Raw genomic sequence first — 26,838 nt, forward strand, 5'->3', positions numbered from 1 at the left:
TAAACAACGTTTCTTACAGGCTCAGTTTGAATTCGCTTTGATGGCCGTGGCAGAGGAAGTACACGCCATCTTGAAGGCATTATCTCAGTAACACCACAGTTCGTTGACCGAAACCCTTTCAAAGAGAAATGGATCAACAAGATAAAACTTTCAAACATTCCAACCCAACAGTCAAGTAAAAGTCCAGTGTAGTAATTTCTGTTTTTAGTAGGTTTGTTACGTGTTTAGTAGTTTAACCCCAGTGAACCGTAGAAGACCCTAAACGATATTTAGGTTAATCAAATTTCAAAAAAAGAAAATTATAAATCTAAGCATCATATATATATATATATATACATAAACATACACACACATATATATATATGAATATTTGTCGTTTTGTGATGTCTTCGAAATTGAAGCGGATACCAATATATTTCAGTGTTATAAGAGAAAAGGTGGGGAGCTAAATCCGGGGCCTAGTTCTGACATTTCAGTTTCTTTCGGTATATATATATATATTATAACTAATATATATTAGTTTATCAAAAATTTCTTGGAACAGTAGGAGTTCGAAAAAATAACGATTTCATTTCAATTATCTGCTAAAATTAAAAACTTATTTTAAAATAAAAAGTTTAGGGATATTGGGTATAATGAAGAAATGAACTAAATAGGGTGAGGTGAAAGTTTGCACGATTTGGTTAAAATATTAACTGTTAAAAACGATGGTACATCATTACCCAGAAGTAACAGTAGGAAATCAAAGTTGGGTTTAGTTCCGAAGCGCCATCTCTCAGGGAAAACTAAAAACTCAGTCTTGCGAGGTCAATTGTATTCATATTCCGGAAAGTAAAGTATAAACAAAACAATCTATCATTATGAACGTATAATTAGAACAAATAGCGAGTCCACTTACCAGCGTTTGTTAACCTTAACACTAAATACTGTGTGTTAATTGGTGCATCGATTTTTAAGATGGTGACGTAAACTGTCAATCTTGAAACTAACATTTATTTATATTCTAATTGATCGAACACCAAGTTAAACAATTGTTATGATTATCTACTTATATATGTAGCATATTTAGAAATATCTATGGGTTTTGCGATTCTCTTGGCTTAGTGGGTTATCCATGCACTGTGCGCAGAGACAGACTGCCTTTAATGTAACCACGGTAAATAATAAGGCCTAGCACAAAGACGTTTGAAGAAAATCATTTTATTTTGAAACTACTGTGTGAAAAACTTCTTAATTACTGCACAATACTGATAAAGTTATTTATTAAATTATTATAATTCTAGTTTATTGTTCTATAATTTGTAATATTTTACCGAGAGGCTGAAAAGCGTATTACACTCGATACTTTTGCGTTGTGGTAAGGTCTTATTCTGAAATTTTAAGTTTATAAAACAATGTATATTCAGTAAAAAAAGTATTATATATATACAACAACAAAATCCCAATCGGTACATAAGCGTAAATTTTGTGAACGCACCTGAAAAATGAAAACGTGCCAGAAGTCAGATATACGAGGCATAACGTTTGAAATTAATCAACATTATTGTTATCCGTTTTTTAATGTTCAAAAATAATAAATACAAATGTTTTTTGTGCAATGTTGATGGTGTGTTGTTGTTGTTTCAGCTCTGATATCTCAAGAAAACTATATTTTCAAACTCTTCTTACTATTTTTGTGATTGTTTGATTGGATGTATAGGTGTACAAACTGTATATGACCACCCGCTGTTACCAAGGTTCAATAAAATGCATTACGACTGAAGTGGCGTGGAAGTCTTTTGTTGTTTTTGTCTTTTACTCCGCTGTTATAAAAATTACCCCATCCTTCAAATCTCCACCACTGTATGATGGAACTGGTTGAAGTAACCACACAAAGATAGATGTGTAAGAAGAACCTATCATTTGAATCAGGGCTGATAATTATCTGTACAGTCGTTAATTTTTACTTATGGTCCTTTTGTCAAAGTACAAAGTTTTCAAAACAAATTTTACACTAATAATTGCAATTGAAAAACAAAACATTAAAACGGTAAACAATTATAGAAATACTTTATTATGAACAGTAAAACAAAGTTATAAAATCTCTACAAACAGTTTGGTATTACACTAGTGTAAGTTTTGTATTAATCAAGTGTGAACAAACATATAGCAGCTTAAAACAAAAAAACCTCAGATGAGGGGGACGACTGAAAAATAAAAACAGAAACGGGAGCTGATAAACTAAACATTAGTCTGTATTCTGTTTTTTGTAACCTTCATTCCTTTAAATGGGTAGTTTTGGAATGTTAAAATTTGTGTTTCTTACCAAAACGTTTTCACAAGACAAGAAAAGAGTGAAAAACATTACTCAGGTTGGTTTATCTGCTTTGGTTTGGTGCACATGAACACAGACAAAATGTTACTGAATAAAAGCACATTTTATTACAAGTTTGTCATTTAATCAAATCACACAGTTGTGAGGACAAGAGATCTTGTCCTCATATCCATCTCTCTTCCTCATCCTTACTGATAAGCATTAGCTTTGTGTTTTGGGGAAGGAAAGTGAACTGTTCGGGAACAGGTCCGAGCATCATTTCACTGGAAGATACAAAATAAAAAAAGCCACTAAACAACAGGAAATCATTTGAATTCTGTAGTTTTATTTTTATAAAATACATTTTTCACATGAGCTGAATCTGTGACCAATATTGATAAATTACCAACAGAAATATTTTCACATAAACCAATTTGAAACAATACAATTTTGTTATTCATAAAACAATCAATTGAAAAAAGTATTGGAGTTACCTTCACTTATGATTATAAGTATCAAAAATTTGGATACACCGGAACATTGTAACATAATTTGTATAAACACACTTTCTATTAGGCTCTCAACTCCAACGTGCCAGTACCAGCATCCTTATTAAAGCTTTTAAACTCATGATTGTTTGCTTGTTCTGCTAGAATTATAATCATACCTTATAATATTTCTTGTCTGTGTATAAAAAGTGGATAATAATTAGGTTTAGATTCTTTTCTCAGCCAAAGAGACATAAATGTTATTGGCTGGTCGTAGCATCTGCTCAGGTTTAACAAATGTGTGTGGACAGAAAATTTAGTTTCAAGCTTCACGTATAAAGTAAATAAAGTTGTCAAAAGAAGTAGCCAGTAGAGAAAAGTTTGCCACTAGGGCCCACAAACTGATCAAATTAACCAATGGGGTAGATAAGTTCAGGAAACAGACATGGAATTACTTACCACAACAGTACCTGTAGGTAAATGTGAAATTTTTTGTATTTGTTATCCAATAATGAACAGTTTTCAAGAAGCACTGCTATGTTATACAACATAATGAGTAAAATGTGTTTTCATAAGATGGCTGATATGAGTATTAAAACTTTAATTTAAATAAAGTACAGAACAACATGGTGACTTCCTTATGTCATCTTCAGGTTAACAAAGAGGGTTTGCATACTAGCCATCTTTAGAATACATTTTTTACTTTAAGTAGGTTTCTCATTATCGTGATTTTATAAAAAAAGTTTTCTCTCTGCTCACCATTGTTTAGCCCAACATGGCCAGGTGGTTAAGGCACTCGACTGGTAATCTGAGGGTCGCAGCTTCGAATTCCCGTCGCAACAAACATGCTCGCCCTTTCAGCTGTGGGGGCGTTATAATGTGACGGTCAATCCAACTATTCGTTGGTAAAAGAGTAGCCCAAGAGTTAGTGGTGGATGGTGATGACTAGCTGCCTTCCCTCTAGTCTTACACTGCTAAATTAAGGATGGCTAGCACAGATAGCCCTCGTGTAACTTTGTGCAAAATTCCAACCAAACTCACAAATGTTTATTTTTTGTATATGTTATGTCAAATACCTGATTTTCACCCAGTCCGCACAGCTCGGGCTAGCCATGAGTGTTTCCAAGTCATCTCGTCCACGATATAAAGGAGGACGTTCGTTTATCTTCTGTGGTATTCTTTCGAGAAGACCAATGGGGATGTACCTAAGAAATGTGAAGTGAACATACATACAGCGTTATATTCAGCTACAAACAGCTTCCTCAGTGTGATGACAGTGTTCATAATTTCTTTGTCCACCTCAACTCACACCAATGTCTACATCTGAAGGATAAGTCACAGAAATATTACCACTGTTTTCCACATCCATCTGCGAGACAAGTACAAGTGAAATTACACCTCTAGAATGTATGTCACTCTACCATAGCGGCAATGGTACAATACTACTCATATGTCGTACATTTCAGTATACATGTAACTGTCTCTGAGATATTCGTGTAACATCATTCATTCTAAATGCATTTTATCCCACACGTATATAAAAAAAAATATAAAACTGCCCTAGTGACGGTATCTTGACATTTTAAATAGAACAACTGCAACCTCTGTAAGGACATTAAATATACAATATCTGGGTAGTTTAACAGTGCTAAAGTGGGTGCAATATGTTCATTCATTAGTCCTATGTGTTTAAAATATGTTGCTAGCTTCCCATAATTATTTATTTTTGTGGGGGTTGTAAAGTTGTTGGTAACTGTCTCTACTTCATCTAATGAACATTTTGTTTCATGAATGTCGCCCCTTGACGTTTCTCAGGTGTGTTCTCCATGATGTGAGTACCTTGAACAAGGTGGGACCATAAATTACACAGTGTAAGTTGGAGGTTAAGAGTGAATGTTGAGTAATTACCTGTCTCCTAATTCTGTTTACAGTTCACTAATTACCTGTCTCCTAATTCTGTTTACAGTTCAGTAATCACCAGTCCCATAATTCTGTTTACAGTTCAGTAATGTAACAGATGTTTCAAGTGATGCTTGAAACTTAAGCTGCTAATGTGACAAACATGTTTCTAATGAAAGATGCTACACTGACAAAAGTAACAAAAAATGCTCATAATTTAAACTGCTACACAGACAGATACACTAAATAAGTTCACTGATTAACACCCATACCTGTGTAGGAAAGAAAGCCACTCAAGAAGGAACCTTCTGGTTTTTTCAACTCCCTGTTATGTAAAGTGAACAATGTTACTACTTCAATACTATTACAGCTTATAATCATACACATCTATACAAAATGTTACTACTTGAATACCATTGCAGCTTATAATACATTAAACATTATTGTCTTACACATCTATACAAAATGTTACTACTTGAATACCATTGCAGCTTATAATACATTAAACATTATAATCATACACATCTATACAAAATGTTACTACTTGAATACCATTGCAGCTTATAATACATTAAACATTATTGTCTTACACATCTATACAAAATGTTGCTACTTGAATACCACAACAGCTTATAATCCATTAAACATTATAATCATACACATCTATACAAAATGTTACTACTTGAATACCATTGCAGCTTATAATACATTAAACATTATTGTCTTACACATCTATACAAAATGTTGCTACTTGAATACCATTGCAGCTTATAATACATTAAACATTATTGTCTTACACATCTATACAAAATGTTACTACTTGAATACCATTGCGGCTTATAATACATTAAACATTATTGTCTTACACATCTATACAAAATGTTACTACTTGAATACCATTACAGCTTATAATCCATTAAACATTATAATCATACACATCTATACAAAATGTTACTACTTGAATACCATTGCGGCTTATAATACATTAAACATTGTCTTACACATCTATACAAAATGTTACTACTTGAATACTATTACAGCTTATAATACATTAAACATTATTGTCTTACACATCTATACAAAATGTTACTACTTGGATACCATTACAGCTTATAATACATTAAACATTATAATCATACACATCTATACAAAATGTTACTACTTGAATACCATTACAGCTTACAATCCATTAAACATTATAATCATACACATCTATACAAAGTGTTACTACTTGAATACCACAACAGCTTATAATACATTAAACATTATTGTCTTACACATCTATACAAAATGTTACTACTTGAATACCACTACAGCTTATAATACATTAAACATTATAATCATACACATCAATACAAAATGTTACTACTTGAATAACATTACAGCTTATAATCCATTAAACATTATAATCATACACATCTATACAAAATGTTACTACTTGAATACCATTGCAGCTTATAATACATTAAGCATTATTGTCTTACACATCTATACAAAATGTTACTACTTGAATACCATTAAATCTTATAATCCATTAAACATTATAATCATACACATCTATACAAAATGTTACTACTTGAATACCACAACAGCTTATAATCCATTAAACATTATTGTCTTACACATCTATAGGAAATGTTACTACTTGAATACCACTACAGCTTATAATACATTAAACATTATAATCATACACATCTATACAAAATGTTACTACTTGAATACCACAACAGCTTATAATCCATTAAACATTATTGTCTTACACATCTATACAAAATGTTACTACTTGAATACTATTACAGCTTATATTCCATTAAGCATTATTGTCTTGCACATCTATACAAAATGTTACTACTTGAATGCCACAACAGCTTATAATCCATTAAACATTATTGTCTTACACATCTATACAAAATGTTACTACTTGAATACCACAACAGCTTATAATCCATTAAACATTATTGTCTTACACATCTATACAAAATGTTACTACTTGAATACCACAACAGCTTATAATCCATTAAACATTATTGTCTTACACATCTATACAAAATGTTACTACTTGAATACTATTACAGCTTATATTCCATTAAGCATTATTGTCTTACACATCTATACAAAATGTTGCTACTTGAATACTATTACAGCTTATATTCCATTAAGCATTATTGTCTTACACATCTATACAAAATGTTGCTACTTGAATACCATTGCAGCTTATAATACATTAAGCATTATTGTCTTACACATCTATACAAAATGTTGCTACTTGAATACCATTGCAGCTTATAATACATTAAGCATTATTGTCTTACACATCTATACAAAATGTTGCTACTTCAATACCATTGCAGCTTATAATACATTAAGCATTATTATCTTACACATCTATACAAAATATTGCTACTTGAATACCATTGCAGCTTATAATGCATTAAGCATTATTGTCTTACACATCTATACAAAATGTTGCTACTTGAATACCATTGCAGCTTATAATACATTAAGCATTATTGTCTTACACATCTATACAAAATGTTGCTACTTGAATACCATTGCAGCTTATAATACATTAAGCATTATTGTCTTACACATCTATACAAAATGTTGCTACTTGAATACCATTGCAGCTTATAATACATTAAGCATTATTGTCTTACACATCTATAGGAAATGGTACTTCTTGATTATCTCAATGAAGTGTCCTAGCTCTTACCTCATCATCTGAACCCCAATGTTCCAGCCCGTAATTCACATATCTTTTGATAATATCATATCTTTCAGTGGAAGAAATGTCCCAGTGTCGCTGTTCTTTTATTTCAGTAAAAATCCATGGTTTTATTAAGGCACCTCTGACAATAAAACAAAACATTACTGTCAGAACAGTAAATAATCCATGGCTTTACATTACCATCCCTAACAAAGAAAAAAACAACAACACTTGGTGCCCTGCCATGAAGGTTAAAATCCATAGCTTGATGTTGGTGCCTCCAACAAAACAGATATGACAAACTTTTTTCTTGTTTTGTCAGTTTTCTCTTATTTCATTCTCTATAATTTTTAAAGACCGTTCTATACATTCAGCATTTCAATACAGTATATTAGCCACATAAGCACTGTGTGGGTTAGTGCAACATACTAACCTTATGTCACACAAGAGTATGTACATGTTAGGGAAGGGGTAAAAATGAACAGGTTTACTTTCACAATTTTAGTAAACTACATTGTTATTAATGTATATCAATAAAGTAAATACTAAGTAAATAAGTAAAACTAAAATTATGCAAGTCTTAAGTTTCCATTTTGAAACATAATACTTAAATAATTTTTTAACCTTTATTCAACATTTATATTCTGAACTTCCAATTTTCTCACCATCTCTACATGATATCTTGCCACTAACATAAATTATATATTTATAGTTTAAATATTACTAAGGTATTATCTAATCATCCAGCATTCACCCTCCTCGTATTACAGAATATAATCCAAGAAGACAGACCCTCTTTCCATGCCCCACTATCATGTCTGGTCTTACGAAAAACACATCAAAACTTCTCTCCAAACTTTATTCTTGGTTTTCTTATGACCAACAGAAAGACAATGTTTAATTTTGAGATTTATGTATAGGGCTGACTTATTCAGCCAACAGATTCAATGTTAGTATCTCTCAGTTAACACTGATGGGGCCAAAGTATTATTTTAATGCACTTGTACCTTGATTTGAAAAACTAGTTAAAGTTATAACGTCATACGCCAATGTGTTCTTTGTGCATGTTATTGGTGCATGTTCTAAACTGTATATTTTCATAAGAGGCCAAATTTCAGTACTACATTTTCTGTTATGTAAATTTTTAATTTATTTTTATTAAAATAATTGTGAAAAACTATGAAGTTATTAATTTACATAAGAAAAATATAAATGAAAAAAAAAATCTCAGCAAGACATGCATGCAAGCTGTTCATGAATTAATTAATTAACTTATGTGACTTGAGCTAAGTGTTCACTGGGAAATACTGCTTCTTTATGTGCAGGTTTACTAGTTAGATATGATTCACAGAGAAATAGAACAATACATTTAAATAAATCCACTTGTAAAAAGGATGAAAATTAATGATTTTTAGGATAAACAACTAATTATCTATTACAATCTGGAGAAATTTTTAGAAATAAAGTTAATTTAGGTTTATGTTGTATCCTTCCATAGTGATTATGATTACAAAATTAGTCAAATGAACTAAGCCAATATAGAGTAAGGTAGGAAAAACAACAAATAAAATATGAAAACTTTAAGATGGAAAAAAATATTTTGATTTGTATCACAAAAATCACCTTTTAAAAGTTAGAACCATACTTACGAAATTAAGTTTTAAGACAAACTTTCTGTAGAAAAGCCCAATTAAAAATTTGTATTTTTTGTGTACAACAAATTTTAAATATTTACTAAAGTTTACAAAAATACCACGAAGATAAACTTAGTAAGTTCAGTGTTATACCAAACAGCAATGCTACATGTCAACTGATGGATGGACAAACCCTGAGCATGCAGGGTTAAACACATAAAAATTATACTATTAAAAAAAAACAACCTATAATTACAATATTACCTAAACCTATACCTGTATAGGCATCTTTAAATATTTATAAAACGTTACAAATACACATTAATAAATTTAACAAGTTTCTTAACCTTTCTATCGTTATTTTGATACTGCACTAAAAATATCTTTTGGTACTTAATAAACCCAAACATTCTAAAAACAGCAGGTTAGTACCTGCTACTATTCAAAATACTAAGTCATTTCTTACTTTCATGTGAAATATTCTTTTTTTTTTTTCTTTTTTTTTTACCTTGCAATCATTATTCCACTAACATTGGTGTTCTGTCGATGTAGATTTGCCTCTTCAAACGATAGGATATCCCCATTCCCTAAGAACAAAAACAGGAATACAGTTGCAATTAGCCATTTGTTAAAATAATGACATTTAACTCATTAGAAAATCTTTACACTTTCGATACAGATTATAAAACACAAGTAAATTTTAAATTATGTCGACAAACGAAACTGTTAAAAAGTCTGCAAAAAGTCAAATGTAATTTTAAAACAAGTCTGTTAAGTTAAAAATATTTTAAATATAAAAATATAAACTTTTAAATATAATTTTAGCAGATAACATATGTTCTGTAATAAAACATATTTTTCTCCAATTGAAAAAATTATACATGTATATTAATAAGGCAGAGCTGAAAAAAATTTGAGACATCAATCAGTAATATCAATGCTTTATAAAGAACGTGCTGCCACCTATAAACGTTATTCATAAAAACAAAGAAAAACAACGATTTACAGACCAAACAAGGGAATTGGGTCAGCCTCCTTTGCACAGTAGTTGATATACTCCCAATCTGCTAACTTTGTGTATCGCTGTTCTCGAGATCGGCCATGAAGCTGCAGAAATATATTTAAAACGAAATTAACCTAACCTTAAAACTCTTACCTATGTTATTAATATCCCTTAAACAATTAACACAAACCTAGTGAGTGGTTTTTAAAAATAAAATTTCCAAGGTCACAATTCCAAGTTTTTGTTAGTATTGGTTAGGTTAGGTTGTATTTTTGTCAGTATTGGTTAGGTTGGGTTGTATTTTTGTCAGTATTGGTTAGGTTGGGTTGTATTTTTGTCAGTATTGGTTAGGTTGGGTTGTATTTTTGTCAGTATTGGTTAGGTTAGGTTGTATTTTTGTTAGTATTGGTTAGGTTAGGTTGTATTTTTGTTAGTATTGGTTAGGTTAGGTTGTATTTTTGTTAGTATTGGTTAGGTTAGGTTGTATTTTTGTTAGTATTGGTTAGGTTAGGTTGTATTTCAAAAGTTAAGTAATTTAAAATAAAACAAAATCGTGATAAAATGTTATCAATGATCCGTTCCAACACAATGTTTTCCAGTCTACTAGAAAAGTGCTTCCATTTACCATTAGATTAATACGTCATAGGAAAATATATGATAAATCAGTAAAACACTGCCAGTGGAACTGTACGACTTAAAAATAAACTATCAGTCAGCACTAACACTTTCCTCTATATGTTGTATTATTAGACAACTAACATGCATTTATTGACATTTTAGTGTACTCACACTAAATCAGTCAATAAAGTGTATAAAACTGTGATAATAAACAAAAACTATATAACACAGTCTACTGCTCTACTGATGACAACTTAATAAATTTCATTGGTATACTTTGCTGCCACAAGGACAGAAACAAGTTCTCACCATCTCTAGTACAATAAAGCTTTGTTTTTTTTGTTTTTAATCTTGCACAAAGCTACACGAGGGCTATCTGCACTAGCTGTACCTAATTTAGCAGTGAAGACTAGAGAGAAGGTAGCTAGTCATCACCACCCACTGCCAACTCTTGGGCTAGTCTTTTACCAACAAATAGTGGGATTTACTGTCACTTTATAACATCCACACGGCTGAAAGGGCAAGCATGTTTGGTGTGACGGGGATTCAAACCCGTGACCCTTAGATTACGTTTTGATTGCCTTAACCCACCTAGCCATGCTGGGCTGCACAGTAAAGCAAATGCAACAGAAAAAGCACATTAACTTTATTGATGTTGAAATATAAACAAATAATTCATTCTGTTATTTGCAAAGAATAATCATTTGGATATTTTAGTGACACAAATGAGGTTAAAGACTAAACTGCTAAAAACAACAACACTAACCTCACTTTAGTAGTTTCATCTTCTCCTAATTATTGGTAATTAGATAAAGTATCTAATTATTATGTAGGGATGATAGATAGAGGTCAGACCCAGATGCTGACCCCTCAGAGTTATTCCCTAGGTACAATTCAGATTTGGTTACAATTGATCCAGCTGTAAATTAGCACACACACATAAACACACACACACTTTTCTCATACAATGGTTTAAAATTTTCATATTAAGTCAGTCAGAAGTTACGGTTTCTAGTTAGTACTGTATTACTCCACTAAGAACGTCTCTAATATAACATGAGAGCAGTTTTATAAACGATCTGTTTAGAAACAATTATTTGATTATTTACGTCAACCTCCAAAATGACCACACTTGTTAAGGAGCACTTACAGTGATTAAGGCTACTCTCTCGCCGAGCTGTTTGATGCGGTTAATAACATTGTGAGCTGTGTTCTTGTTATCATGTATTCCTTTTCTCATTTTCACAGTTAACGGAACATCAAGAACAGAAGACATTCCGACCACGATCTCTTCCATTTTATTTAATCTGCCAATCAAGCCGCTTCCAGCCCCCTAGATATAAGATACAGTGTCCTCTCAACCAACAGACATATTTGTAGACTTTATCAGAATGTCACCTCTTTGATAAAAAAAGTGTTTAAATCATGTACAAACACAATTTATTTATTTAATGTTTCACAAAATTTGTAACTTAAGGAAAAAATAAAGAGCATATATTTTATTATTTAACCTATTTTAGTTATTTTCTCACTATAAATCAAACTAAAATTATTCAAAAATAGACTCACTCTGAAACAAAGGATAAATTTTTAACAAATAATCACTTTATTGCAGATAAAGTGTAGTTTATTCTCCAAACTTGTACCAGTTTTTAGGTTTCTTAATTTTTTGTACATTTTCTAATCACTTATTCCAAAATCCAAAACATGGGGCATAAAACATTTTTCAGGTCTTATTTAGAGAAAGTGAGCACAATTTTTAGACCTCCTAACTCAGACTCCCATAGGTCCTTAAAGTTATATAGACTGCATTGTTCATTACCAGAACCAATGATTAATCATCTAACTTATAAAGAAAAGAAACTTATAGCATACTGTTATACAGATCTTAAGTCCAAATATTATTGAATTAAATACATTACAACTGACATTCATGAATAAACAGTTTACTTCAAGAATTAGCATAACAATTACCAGTAAATAGTGCTGCTTAACTTAACAATTACCAGTAAATAGCACTGCTTAACTTAACAATTACCAGTAAATAGTACTGTTTAGCATAACAAATATTACAATTTTGAAATATTTCACAAAATTTCACCCTTTCACTGCATTATCAGGAGTGAAGTCCTAAACAAAAGGATTAAAGGATCTCCACATAATGAGTGGAGAAAAAATAACAAACACTTACGGAGAACCATTCACTGATTGTTAAAACAAAGTGAATCTAATTCAGGGTTAATTTATCATTTTCATTCCACCAACATTATTATTGTTATTCATATATTTTGGGTAAACAGTTTAAAATGCTTGCATCCATGGGTACATAAAAATTCAGATATACTCGAGTGTAAGTTAAATCATAGAAAATGGTACAGTTTGTCCATTTCAGTTTCATGTAAATGATCAAACAGTATATTAGACACTAAGATAAACCAACATTAGTTATAACTTCACAGATCTTAATACATAAGATAATGTATCTGATAAGCAACATTCCTGACAGAAGAGTCTGTTGAAAACACTTTGTTTCTTGTTTAAACATAATTTACTAATCGTTAAATGCAACAAAGCTTTTCACACTCACAATAAACATTGTTTATGTGACTAATTTCTTCTTTTCTGTGTATACATGAAAACATACAGCACTTATATGTGAATAACTTTCTATCATATAGTGTTGGGAGATGAATTCACACAAACATAATCATGGCTGTTAGAAATGAAAGTTTATAAAACTAACATACCATCTGATAAACTAGATCAATATTTCCAAAACTAAACTTACCTTCTGATAAACTTAATCAATGTTTCCAAAGTTAACTTACCACCTGATAAACTAGATCAATGTTTCCAAAGTTAACTTACCACCTGATAAACTAGATCAATGTTTCCAAAGTTAACTTACCTTCTGATAAACTAGATCAATGTTTCCAAAATTAAACTTACCTCCTGTTAAACTACATCAAGATTTCCAAAGTTAACTTACCACCTGATAAACTATATCAATGTTTCCAAAGTTAACTTACCACCTGATAAACTAGATCAATGTTTCCAAAGTTAACTTACCTTTTGATAAACTAGATCAATGTTTCCAAAGTTAACTTACCTTCTGATAAACTAGATCAATGTTTCCAAAACGTAACTTACCACCTGATAAACTAGATCAATGTTTCCAAAACATAACTTACCACCTGATAAACTATATCAATGTTTCCAAAGTTAACTTACCACCTGATAAACTAGATCAATGTTTCCAAAACTAAACTTACCTCCTGATAAACTATATCAATGTTTCCAAAGCTAACTTACCTCCTGATAAACTACATCAAGACATCCAAAGCTAACTTACCTCCTGATAAACTACATCAAGATTTCCAAAGCTAACTTACCTCCTGATAAACTACATTAAGGTTTACATAGCTAACTTACCTCCTGATAAACTACATCAAGACATCCAAAGCTAACTTACCTCCTGATAAACTACATCAAGATTTCCAAAGCTAACTTACCTCCTGATAAACTACATTAAGGTTTACATAGCTAACTTACCTCCTGATAAACTACATTAAGGTTTACATAGCTAACTTACCTCCTGATAAACTACATTAAGGTTTCCAAAGCTAACTTACCTCCTGATAAACTATATTAATGTTTCCATAGCTAACTTACCTTTTGATACACAAGGTCAAGAGGACACCCCATGTTAATGTCCACAAAATCAACATCAACATTTTCTGTTAGCATCTGGGCACAACGAGTCATAATATCCACGTGAGCTCCACAGATCTAAGAAAAAAGTGAATTACAGTTATTAAATGTTAAAAAAGGAAGTTGGATTTCTCATTTTCATGGACATATTAGTTGATTCAAGTTTTATTAGTACTTGCAGTTTGAGGGCAAATGAAAAGTAAAGCTACCATTGTAACTGTTACAAAATAAAACATTGTAAATAATTCAAGGTTTTTCTGATACATCACAATTTTATAGTAGTGAGATAATACCTTATATTTATTTATTTTAACCTGTCTAATGATTTAGCCAATACTATAATAATACAAGAAAGACAATGTTTAGTGACCTATTGGTCCATCTCAGCTGTTCCATCTTCTAAACTATCAAATATATAAATTTAAAAAATAAATTAAATAAAAGTCTTAAAGCAAGCCACTATCAGTCATATAGTTATCAAGCTTTCTCTTAAACTAACTTAAATTTACTATCTACATAACAACTGAAAGTAACCCATTCCAGAGGCCAACCACCCCATTAAAAAAACCATCTTTACTGAAGATGACTCCTACCTTGTCAAAATTTATTTATTTGTGCCCCTTTATCCCACTATTCTCCCTATTAAATATGAAAAAATATGATACATCAACACTATTAATTCTCCTTACAATCTTAAATCTTCTTTTTAACCCTTTCCAGATGGGTCATAGGTCAAAGGCCATGTCACCATGTTTGTTGACTTGCATTCAAAGTTTTATTGAACTATTATTTTATGAATTTGTATCCTTAAATTTGGTATGAAGCTGTTGATTATAATTCAAGTGTTTCATATTATACATTATTTAATTTCTTTATTTAAAAATAAATATTAAACAAACACACCTAAACACTGATCTTTTTGTGTCACATGGCATGTTGAATGCAGCACTGGTTCAAATTACATGTTTGTGATGTCAAAGTACCAAGTCTATAGTTTTGTATGAATTATGAACTCAAACTACTGATTTTGACAAGCTAGAATATAAAATAAAAACCTTTAATGTTTCCTCTTTTCTGAGCTATCAGTATATTTAGTAAATCAAACACAGTTGGACCCACTTACCTCCATCTATTTTTAGAAATGGTCCCTTATATATACACGTAATTCTATATATGGTGTGTGAATAACCAATCAGAAGCTCAGTAGGTCCCCTCAGTGATTTTTGCAAGTTATTTTCAAATATAATGGCATCCTCTCTATTTTTATGAGCCAAACCTTTGATCTGGTAAGTTGAATCTTCAGTCTATTTGTGATTTCATAGGATTTTAGATACAAATACTGATCAGTTTTATAAATTATAAAAGTATTATTTACTATTGATATAGTAATTTATGATTTTTCAGTCATTCAAATGTATATATGTAAAACCAAAAACATTGTTTTACATCCTCCACAAGATATTTTTTAACGTTTGGCAACCTAACAATAGCAGCAATGCGTACAAAGGTCATAATATGAAGAGGTAATTCTTTGGTTTATTATTTTTTTTATTGTTCTATGTTTTAATAAAATTAAGTTTAAGAACTTGTTTGTAAATAGTAATAACCTGCGTACATAGACAATTTATAATAATTGAAATGCAACTGTATTTTACCAAATAACAGTCCACTAAAACACAGCCAATATAGTGCACTTTAAAACAGTGAAGATCAGTTTCATATTGCTGGATATGGTAACATGTGCACATGATCTGAGTCATTGTAACTTCTGTACTGTTTGCCAGGCACAGCCAAAAGGTCAATATAATAAAAATAATAAAGCTATAAAAATGTACAATGTTATGAGATTTAAGCTATTAAATATTTTCATTTTATAATCTATAGTCATCCTAGAATGAAAAATGTATAATTTAAATTAATTTCCCAAGTTTTATTTGGTGGTTACCAGATCGGTCAAATCGACTGAGCCTATACAAAGATTTGTTAGTGAAAACAGCATAAATTATAAAGTTTGTTTCTTAAGAAACATTTGATAACTATCTGTTACTCTTTGTTTGTGAATTTCACGCAAAACTACATGAGAGCTATCTGTGCTAGCCATCCCTAATTTAGCTGTGTAAGACTAGAGGGAAGGCAGCTAATCATCACCACCCATAGCCAAGTCTTGAGCTACTCTTTTACCAACGAATAGTGGGATTGACCATCACATTATAACGCCCCCACGGCTGAAAGGGTGAACATGTTTGGTGTGATGGAGATTCAAACCCACGACCCTCACATTACGAGTCGAATGCCTTAATCCATCTGGCCGTGCCAGGCCCTGGATGTTTTTAAATTATTGCATGTGAAATATAAATTTTTTTCTACCACATAAAAGCATTTTTAATCTTAAGATTAAAATTTCTTTGCATGTTGGACAGGCAACATGTAAAAATAATAAAGGGATAAGAAAAGTACTGCTTAAGAAACCTTAAGATTAAAAGAAAATCTGATATTTTACATATGAAAGCCTTGTAATAGTTATCAACAATCTAACAAATTTTGTGAGCATTTGCTAAATTAAAAATAATATAATGAAAACTATAACAAGTACAACATGTTTACGAGGTTGGTCCTAGAGAACGAGACCATGCTGATAGAGTTAAGAGAAAACAATTTTGAGGATCTTAATATCTCCACATATGACAACCCCTTCACCTCAGGCACCATTTTAGTGACCTTTCTATGAACCCTTTCCAACAAGTCAATGTCTTTAACATGGTAAGAAGCCAAAGACTGAACACAATACTCCAAATGTGACCTAACCAGTGACCTGTAGAATGAAATAATAACCTCTTTAGACTTGTATTTAATATTTGTCATATGTGAATAAAAATCATAAAGATAGACATTTAAAAACATATTCAACTATTCTTAGTTGAGGCCGAAAAACAACTACTAAGAACTACAATATATTTGTTTTGTTGAAATTGTTCCTAATCAGGTTTATTTTTTGAGGGGGTAATCTAAATAAACAAATAATGTATAAACCCTTTACCATAATATAATAAAATATATCACAAACTATTGTTTGAACCATCATAGGTTTTGTTTGGTATAAAATACCGACACAAAATAAACATATGAATTATTAACAACAATATTCTTTAGTTCTTTCTTTAATGATTTAATTTTTAGTTTCTAATTAATCATAATTCCTCCACACTAAGACCTTAATTTAACCCATAATGTAGTAACCAAACTTGGGCCCAGCGGCCAGGTGGTTAAGGAACTCGACTCGTAATCCGAGGGTCACAGGTTCGAATCCCCGTCACACCAAACATGTTCGTCCTTTCAGCTGTGGGGGTGTTATAATTGTGACGGTCAATCCCACTATTCATTGGTAAAAGAATAGCCTAAGAGTTGGCAGTGGGTGGTGATGCCTAACTGCCTTTCCTCTAGTCTTACACTGCTAAATTAAGGACGGCTAGCACAGATAACCCTCATGTAGCGTTGTGCGAAATTCAAAACAAACTAACAAAACTAAAATATCACTTAAAAACTGATTCCTCAATAGAAACCTTTATTCTAACCTGGAAGATATTAACATAACTAAGTAATTATCTGATAAAATCCCACAAAGAACAATGAGGGATCGAAAGTAAGGGTGTTATACTAATTGACACCTAAGTTTATAAAAACACATGAATAGTAGTATAAATCAACTAAAGTTTTCCTTAATTTTTTTTGTACATGTTTTTTAATGTATTTTTCTGAAACAGAACAGTGCATCTCCCATAACTTCAAGATTTATAAGCAATACAACACACAAGTCTGTTCACACCTGAACACCGAACACTGTTTCTGTGTGATGACGTCGTAACAATGCCCATTCCGACTGTTGTCCCTGTAATAAATTCAGAGCCATTGCCATTTCCCCCCATGCGTAATATCTGCTCCTAGTTCTTTGCAGATTCTGCGAAAGGAAGATTTCCAACCTAGTAAGAAGAAAATTCTCACTGAAAAGTTAAAGGAAAAAGTACATGTTGATTATTTCTGTAAAACATTAAGATATGAAGCCTGGAAAGATCTGTGCAAGTTGCACCATATGTGAAGAAATGAGATACATTATGTTATGACAAATACATTTAAATATGACCCAAAAAAACCATGCAGTGATACAAACTTGGTTACTCCTAATAAATTATTTCTCAATATGTCTTTCACACTTAATTTTTTTAAAATAAGGAGAAATAAACATCATATGTAAAAATTTCTACTAAAAATGAAAAGCTTTTAATAATACAGTTATAGAAAATGTATTAAAAACAAATACAAATGCATGAAAATACACAGAAATCCCAAAATAAATAATGAAATAAAATTATTTTGCTCGAAGGAAGGCTATGAGGAGTATTACATTCCTTCATGTAAAGTTGTATTTCCTCAAGAATTGTTTTACTTAATACACGATATATAGGATGACTTTCACTGGTCATAACTAAAGGAACATAGAGGGACCATATATTTTCAATTGAGAAATTCAACTAAAAAGATGGAATTCCTCACACAAAGTTAAATTTCTTGGGAATGTTCCACTATAATCCCTTAAATACACACACACACAACTATTAGTAAGAAAAGCCAACATTTGTATTCTAAAGTCAACTGATATGGGTAATAAAACTTTAATTAAAATAAGGTACAGAACAGCATTTCGATCTTCTTGTATCAGCTTCAGACTAACAAAGAGTTGTTCTGCACTTTATTCTAATGAAAGTTTTAACACCCAAACCAGCTGTTTTTAGAATACTTTTTAATTTCAAGTGTTTCTTATCACCATGGAAAGCTATTGTTTCTTACAATTACATGTTAATTTACCTATAAAATGGGACCCTAATCATGAAAAAACCTAACCATGTTCAACTCATGTACAAATACATGTGTAGCGAAATATGCTGTTTTATAAATGTTTTGGGTTTCGAGAGTATTTGTTGTATATTTTCACATAAGTGCTGTAATGTTTATTTGAGATTAATATGCCACTCAAGGATGACCTTCCAAGGTCATCTTTACCTGAAGATGACCTAGAAAGGTCAAAATGTTATTCTCTCCTTATCAGTAAAAGTGTTACCACCCATGCCAACCATTCTGAGATACATCTACAAACACTGCTTTAAAATAGCACTAATGTTTTTTTATTGTAAACAAAATGTAAAAGCTAATTAGTAAATAAGACCCGTAATTCATACAGAATGTTTTCACATTCACAACAAAACATTATTTGCTTTTCCATCTTTATTAATTAAAATACAAACTGTTTACAAAGATTTAGCTGATCTAGAATGAACTAAACATTTTCTGTTTAAGTTTCCACAACATCATTAGAAAGCTAAAAATGTTATATAACTATCACTAAACACATCCATAACAATATTTTTTACAAAAGAACTTTTACAACCTTAGTGAAAGGCTCATAATATATTCTGTAATATATATCTATATTGATACTGTATGTGTATGTATATATTAACATACTTACTGTGGTGAGTGTACTGTATGTGTATGTATATATTAACATACTTACTGTATGTGTATGTATATATTAACATACTTACGGTGGTAAGTGGTGATAAGAAGAGTTGGTCACGAAAATCAATCTGATGAAATAAGAAAATTGGTTCATTAACTTACAAAACAACAACAAATAATTCATCACTAGAAGCCTCAAAGTTTTCTTACACATCATAATCACATTATGAAAAACTTGTGAATATTGTTTTAACATAAAACGAATTGGACTTTATTTACTGAGCAAGTCCATAAAGTAAACTAACTATACTAAATCCAACAAGTCCATAAAGTAAACTAACTATAATAACTCCAACAAGTCCATAAAGTAAACTAATTCCATTATATCCAAAAAGTCCACAGAGTAACTCCATTATATCCAACAAGTCCATAAAGTAACACCATTATATCTGACAAGTCCATAAAGTAAACCTACTCCATTATATCCAACAAGTCTGCAAAGTCAACTAATTCAATTATATCCAACAAGTCCATAAAGTCAAGTAACTACATTCAAATGCAACCTAAACTGACAGAATATCACAGACACAAATCCACACTTTTAATGTACACATCTTAGCAATAGCTTAAAACAAAATATTTGTTTGTTTCAGAAAATACTGCAAAGCTGCATACAGTCTGTGTGAACTAGCCATGCTTACACAGTCTGGGTGAACTGACCATCATTACACACAGTCTGGATTAACTAGCCATGCTTACACACAGTCTGGGTGAACTGACCATGCTTACACACAGTCTGGGTGAACTGACCATCCTTACACACAGTCTGGGTGAACTGACCATCCTTACACACAGTCTGGGTGAACTGACCATCCTTACACACAGTCTGGGTGAACTGACCATCCTAACACACAGTGTGGGTGAACTGACCATCCTAACACACAGTGTGGGTGAACTGACCATCCTAACACACAGTCTGTGTGAACTGACCATCCTAACACACAGTCTGTGTGAACTGACCATCCTAACACACAATCTGTGTGAACTAACCATCTTTATACACAGTCTGGGTGAACTAACCATCCTTACATACAGTCTGGGTGAACTAACCATCCTTACATACAGTCTGGGTGAACTGTTTATGTTTTGAATTTCGTGCAAAGCCACACGAGGGCTATCTGCACTAGATGTCCCTAATTTAGCAGTGTAAGACTAGAGGGAAGATAGCTAGTCATCACCACCAACTCTTGGGGTACTCTTTTACCAATGAATAGTGGGATTGATATTATAATGCCCACACGGCTGAAAGAGCGAGCATGTTTGGTGCAATGGGAATTCGAACCTGTACCCCTCAGATTACGAGTCAAGCGCCTTAACCACCTGGCCATGCCGAGCCCTATGTGAACTAGCCATCCTTACACACAGTCTATATAAACTGTTTTTGTTTTGAATTTCATACAAAGCTGCAAGAGGGCTATCTGTGCTAGCTGTCCCTAATTTAGCAGTCTAAGACTAGAGGGAAGGGAGCTAGTCATCACCACCCACTGCCAACACTTGGGCTACTCTTTCACCAACAAATGGTGGGATTGACCATCATATTATAATGCCCCATGGCTGAAAGGGTGAGCATGTTTGGTGTGACGGGGATTCAAACCTGCAACCCTCGGATTATGAGTCGAGTACCTTAACCACCTGACCATGCCGGCTCTTAGATTATACTGTTTTAATAATGATTATTTTACCATCACTCTTGTAATGCACTTATGGCACTAATATGTGGCAATCAATGTTTATAGTAATGGGATGTGAACCCAGGATCCTCAGTTACTTAGTTCAGCATGTCCAACTTAGCCCTTAAAAAAACAACAATTCCTGGCATTCAATTAATTTAAATTAATAATCATGGAAGTTCAAAGGAAAACTCTCTCAGATAACATCTAGAAAACTCGAAAATTAGGTTTAACACAGCAAACAAGTTAGAGCATTCAATATTACACAATAAGTCAATGAGTTAAATTATGTTCACGAGCTTTGTATTTATTCTGTAATAAGTCACTTACTTCTCTCTTCATAAATATATAATAAGTGGTAAATATTGTTACTTCAATACATACATACATTTCTGAAAATCTATATTATCAACTCTCTTTTGACATATTTACTCATATGTATCAGAAGAATCTGAAACAAATAATTTTAAGCAGCTATTGAAATCCAAGTTAGGTCATTTACCTTTCTTTCACATACCTTTTTCTTCTCACACAACTTCATACGAATCACTTCCTCGTCTGTAACTGGCCCAAAAGTTTTAATAAGAAGCGATGGTGGTTCTTCCCTTTCTCTCACATTATCTTCCTCAGAATTACATATTCCTTTTTCTGTCTTCAGACCATCACACGTGGATTTTAGCTCATCTTCAACAACATCACTTGTTTCTTTTGATGTTGGAACACTCTCGTTTTCTGTAACATGCTCGAGTATAACAGACTCCTCAAACATTCTTTTGTGTCACGATCTATTGTTTTGGCAATCTCAGCGCCATTAAGTGTACTTTCTCGGGGGCCCTCAAACCTTATTATATTTTTGTATGTTTTATCAGCTATAAGTTTCAGCACCTTTGTTGACTTAGAAAAGTCGTAACTCTTCTTTCAGTAACTTGACCTGCAGGTTTTTTTGGTACGCATTCAACGTCAGAACTATGTCCTTCTTCTTGCTATAAAGTTCGTGATTAATGATGCTTTTATTGTCAGCAGACAAATGTTGCGAAGAAAATCTACAAGTGAAACTGTATGGACACTTGCCAAATGTTTCGAAAATGTAGCAAGTTGCACCCAGATCTGGAGGCTTACGAGCAAGGAAAGAGTCGACGTTATGACTGAAGCAACACGAGGTTCCGTATGGACAACTGTTTTCAGACAAAATTTTAAACACAACTTTTTCGTCTTTAGGAATTCTTGTCTTCTGCTGTCTCTGTTTGTTGCTTCCTTTCAACTTTTTTTTTGGTGGGGCCGAGGATTTGTCATCCTCTTCTATTTTGTGCTTGTCAGATTTGGACACAAATTCTAGATTTACTTCTCTGCCATGATCTTGAATGATGAAACTGGATTCAAGAGGTCAGAAAGAGTTCACAGAACTGAATGTAAGAGGTACAAGTGAGATACAGTTTTATCTAAGATCATACTATACTTAAAACAAGACTTTTCATTCATACACACATTAAATTTGATACACACTGGTTTTTCCAAAATTAATAACATAAATTTTATGTCACTAAAAAGTAAACTAGTGGGGTAGCGTGTTTCAGTCGTTTCTCTCTCTGGACTCGTTGGATGGTTGAGCTGCAACTTCAAGTCCGGCCCATGTTGTGCTGTTGAGCCCTCAATCAAAAACTTCACCCCACTTCTTTCAGTTTACCCTGACAGGAAGGATAACTGAGTATTAGCTGAGGATTAACCTGTGATGACCTAATATCCTGTCCAGGAGGAATGGATTACCACCCTCATCTACTTGTGTCACTGGAACCAGAGTTCACCAGTACCAGCCTTATAAAGGTACACAAAGATATAAAACAAAACACATGACAAGTCTTTTACTACATCTTTAAGACTACAGTAGTATGGTATGATAAGTACTGTACCATATGAACAAAGTATTAGCTAAGCTAACACAAGGTTCAGCCACATGTTTAAACTGTAGTTAAAAGTATGAAATTATGTACAAATTGTTTTTTCTCTGAGGTAGGTTAAAGCTACTCTTTTACTCTACTGAGTTTAAGAGAAAGCTTGATCACTGTAAGAATGATAAGGGCTGGGTTTAAGATTATTTCTTTAAATTTATTTATGTGATAGCTTTAGTTTAGTTTAGATGATGTAACAACCAAAATAGACCAACAAAGTCCTTTGTCATTGGAAATCATGTTATCTTAATATTAAATGATAAAAACCCTACAACATGAGCACTTTTGCAAGGTGGACGTTTCTTCTTCAGGGGTAAGCTGTGTAATATTATGTAAAGGCATAACAAATTTACACAGTATGCTAAACTGTCTAATACTAATTTACTTTTATGTGTTAAACTGAATGAACCTTCTGAGCTATTATTAGGAATATGGCCAAAAATACTGTTAATAGTGATGGTATCAAACTATTGGAACAATCCATCTAATCCTTGTAAGTAGGAACAGAAGAAAAGCACATCCAATTAAATTTATTGATATCCAAGTTAACTTCTAGCCTGATCAAACTGCACATTTTATTCACTGGTCACAAGTTTAAAATATGATTTCCTCAACAGCTAAAGCTGTCACAGCTTTCTAGTTTATACAGAACCATAACAAGGAATACATTTTTAGTGCATTACACATATTCACTACAGACTTTTAAAATATTGTACACTTAAAGTTCATACAAATGGAAGTAATCACAACTTGAACTTTTAAGTTCGTTATTTTCATGGATTACTCATTCGCAAATGTTCTTATGCAAGAATCAAAGTCACACATAATTAACTTACAGTTAACATGAAAGTTACAGTTTGTAGTAACTTACTATACACCTAAAGTTTATTTTAGAGAATTAATTTTTATAAAATACAATAAAAATTATTTTTGTTCTGTATTGTTTTTTTGTAACAAATGAAATTAGGAAGTTAATACTGAGATGTAATTTAATTGTAATGTATGTTCTTCAATTCACACTAGAAAGCCTAAACTTGATACGAGTCCATAGGCTTCCTTAAGGCTCAACTTAACTTACTTTGATTTTACAGCTGCAACGCCATAATTATTTCGGTCCTTTGCAATATTTTCTTTAACGTCGTTTTTCTGCAAATTACGTTCATTGGAATCGGACATTGTGCCTTTTTTTCTCTTTACTTCAAAAAAGAAGTATATGGATAAACAAATATTGCGAACCTAATAAGAAACGACAGTGATATTATCAAAACTTGCTTCGCATGTGCTATCATTTCCGAAACGAGCGTTCTCTGTCGATAATAACTTCGCACATAAAAATTTATTTTATGTAACAAAACTTTCCATGATATAATAAAGAATGTAAATAATATATATATACATATATAAACGATCGATTCATGGAGATAGTTAATGAGAACAATAAATATTCGGTTAATCTGCAGAGAAAGATAGTTTTTTTAAAAGTTCCAGCTAGCCGAGGATGTCGACAAATAAAGGGGTGGTAATAAAACCACGAGCAGAGAAAGAGGATTGCTTCTAATATAAAACACAATTATTTTGTTTTCAATGGGGTGAAACTTCAAAATAAGTCTAGACATATGCTTTGGAATGAGCATAAAAAATTATAAAAAGTTCGACAAATTTGCATGAGCATCCGCTTGCCCCACCCACCTACCCACCTGCCCGGAAAATGAAAAACATAATTCTTTTTAAGTCATTCAACACATGTATAGGAATCCACGAGTTTTTATTCCTTCACGCTACTTATTACACTTAATTTTAATAATAGTAAAAGCCGCCAGCTTTAGCAGCAGCTTCACTTAATCTCTATAAATATCAACTTGTAACTAAATGTATAATAACAGCTACGACGACTCCTCAGATATGATAATTCTCACTAGACATCTTACCGACATTCCCTGAACTCTGACACAGCGTAATCGAGGTCAGTTTTCACCTGCCTGTAATACTGGCAGCAAGTTATCAAATTCTCTGATACAATTTTGCAATAATTCTCCAAGACAGCTGGGTCAGGTCAAGCAACATTTACTATTATGGGTATTTATTGTTGCAGGTCCACAGCATGGCTTAAACCTTACAAATATTAAACCTGTTAAATCCGACTATAGGGGCTTGACTGTAAGACCAAACCTTTGACGGCAGGTCCATCGTCCCTTGATTTTGTCTTTGCTACCCCTAAAAAACTTCTGTGGACCCCCATATAAATGTCTTGTTTACAGGGAAATTCCCCTGAGAGGCGCAGAAATAAATGTTTTAACTCCATTTCACTTTACAAGTTATACAAAGAAGTTATGCCATGATAAAATAACAATTATCAAATATTTTAATAAACCATTTATTGAAATCAAATGACGATTATGTTTTTAGTTTGAAATTTAATATTAAAATGTGCATTGGAATTTATAGGATTAAGTGAACAAGATAGACACTGCTGGCCAAAATCTTAAGGCCAATGAACATAAAGAAAAAATATGCATTTTGCGTTGTTAGACTCAACCACTTATTTTAGTAGAGCTTCGAAGATGACAATAAAAGTAAAAACTTTTGTAGCAGTTAAAGGGAAAATGTGAACACTATTAAATTAGCCTAAATACTAGCTGGTCAAAACTTTAAGACCATACTGAAACAGAAGCGTTAATCGGTAAACACGTAAAAAAATTTAGTCATTTGTGTTCAAGCATTAGCGTTGTCAACATCTCCTGTTACATTGGGTAAGAACATAGCAAAGGCTAAAAAGTTCACAGAGTTTGAACGTGGTAGAATTGTCGAGCTGCAAAAGCATGGTCTATCTCAACGTGCCATCGCTGGTGAGATTGGGCGTAGTAAAACTGCTGTTGCAAATTTCTTAAAGACCCTGAGGGGTACGGAACGAGAATTTTAAGTGGTCAGCCCAGAAAATTTCGCCGGCGTTGAGCAGGAGGATTTAACAGGTTGTCCGGCAAGACACCAGATCACCGAACCAGATTAAGGTCCTTACGGACGCAAAATGGAGCTCAAAAACAATAAGACGGCATCTACGAGAGAAAAGCTTTAAAAACCGTAAACGTCTTCAAAGGCCATGCCTCCTTCCACACCACGAAACAGCTCGGTTAAACTTTGCTGAGAAGAACCAAACATGGGCCGTAGAAAAGTGGGTAAAGGTTTTGCTCTCTGATGAGAAAAAATTAACCTAGATGGTCCAGATGGTTTCCAATGTTACCGGCACAATAAGGATATCCCACCGGAGACATTTTCTACACGACACAGTGGAGGAGGTTCC

At 32.3% G+C, this 26,838-nt stretch overlaps 3 protein-coding genes across 3 annotated transcripts in view; 2 read left to right on the forward strand and 1 right to left on the reverse strand.

Moving 5' to 3' along the window:
* The window catches only part of LOC143234472 (receptor-type tyrosine-protein phosphatase N2-like), a 33,847-nt gene extending 32,085 nt beyond the window's left edge, over positions 1–1,762 (forward strand). Inside the window, exon 11 of the mRNA XM_076471859.1 lies at positions 20–1,762. Within this exon, the coding sequence (XP_076327974.1) occupies positions 20–91 (72 nt within the window). The 3' untranslated portion in view covers positions 92–1,762. The remainder of the gene's footprint in view (positions 1–19) is intronic.
* The window catches only part of LOC143234467 (receptor-type tyrosine-protein phosphatase N2-like), a 562,455-nt gene that overhangs the window by 325,212 nt on the left and 210,405 nt on the right, over positions 1–26,838 (forward strand). The gene's annotated exons all lie outside the window — the stretch shown is intronic.
* LOC143234893 (tRNA-dihydrouridine(47) synthase [NAD(P)(+)]-like) lies at positions 2,399–24,856 on the reverse strand. The gene is given in 16 exon segments (XM_076472585.1): positions 2,399–2,532; positions 2,535–2,577; positions 3,858–3,986; positions 4,953–5,005; positions 7,394–7,529; positions 9,530–9,608; positions 10,032–10,128; positions 11,793–11,975; positions 14,315–14,431; positions 18,177–18,275; positions 18,278–18,312; positions 18,315–18,330; positions 19,951–19,992; positions 22,112–22,369; positions 22,493–22,964; positions 24,619–24,856. Coding segments are annotated over 16 exon segments (1,887 nt in total). The 5' UTR covers positions 24,717–24,856; the 3' UTR covers positions 2,399–2,502.

Source organism: Tachypleus tridentatus, chromosome 12 (genome assembly GCF_004210375.1).
Source record: "Tachypleus tridentatus isolate NWPU-2018 chromosome 12, ASM421037v1, whole genome shotgun sequence".
In the NCBI taxonomy this organism is placed as follows: domain Eukaryota; kingdom Metazoa; phylum Arthropoda; class Merostomata; order Xiphosura; family Limulidae; genus Tachypleus; species Tachypleus tridentatus.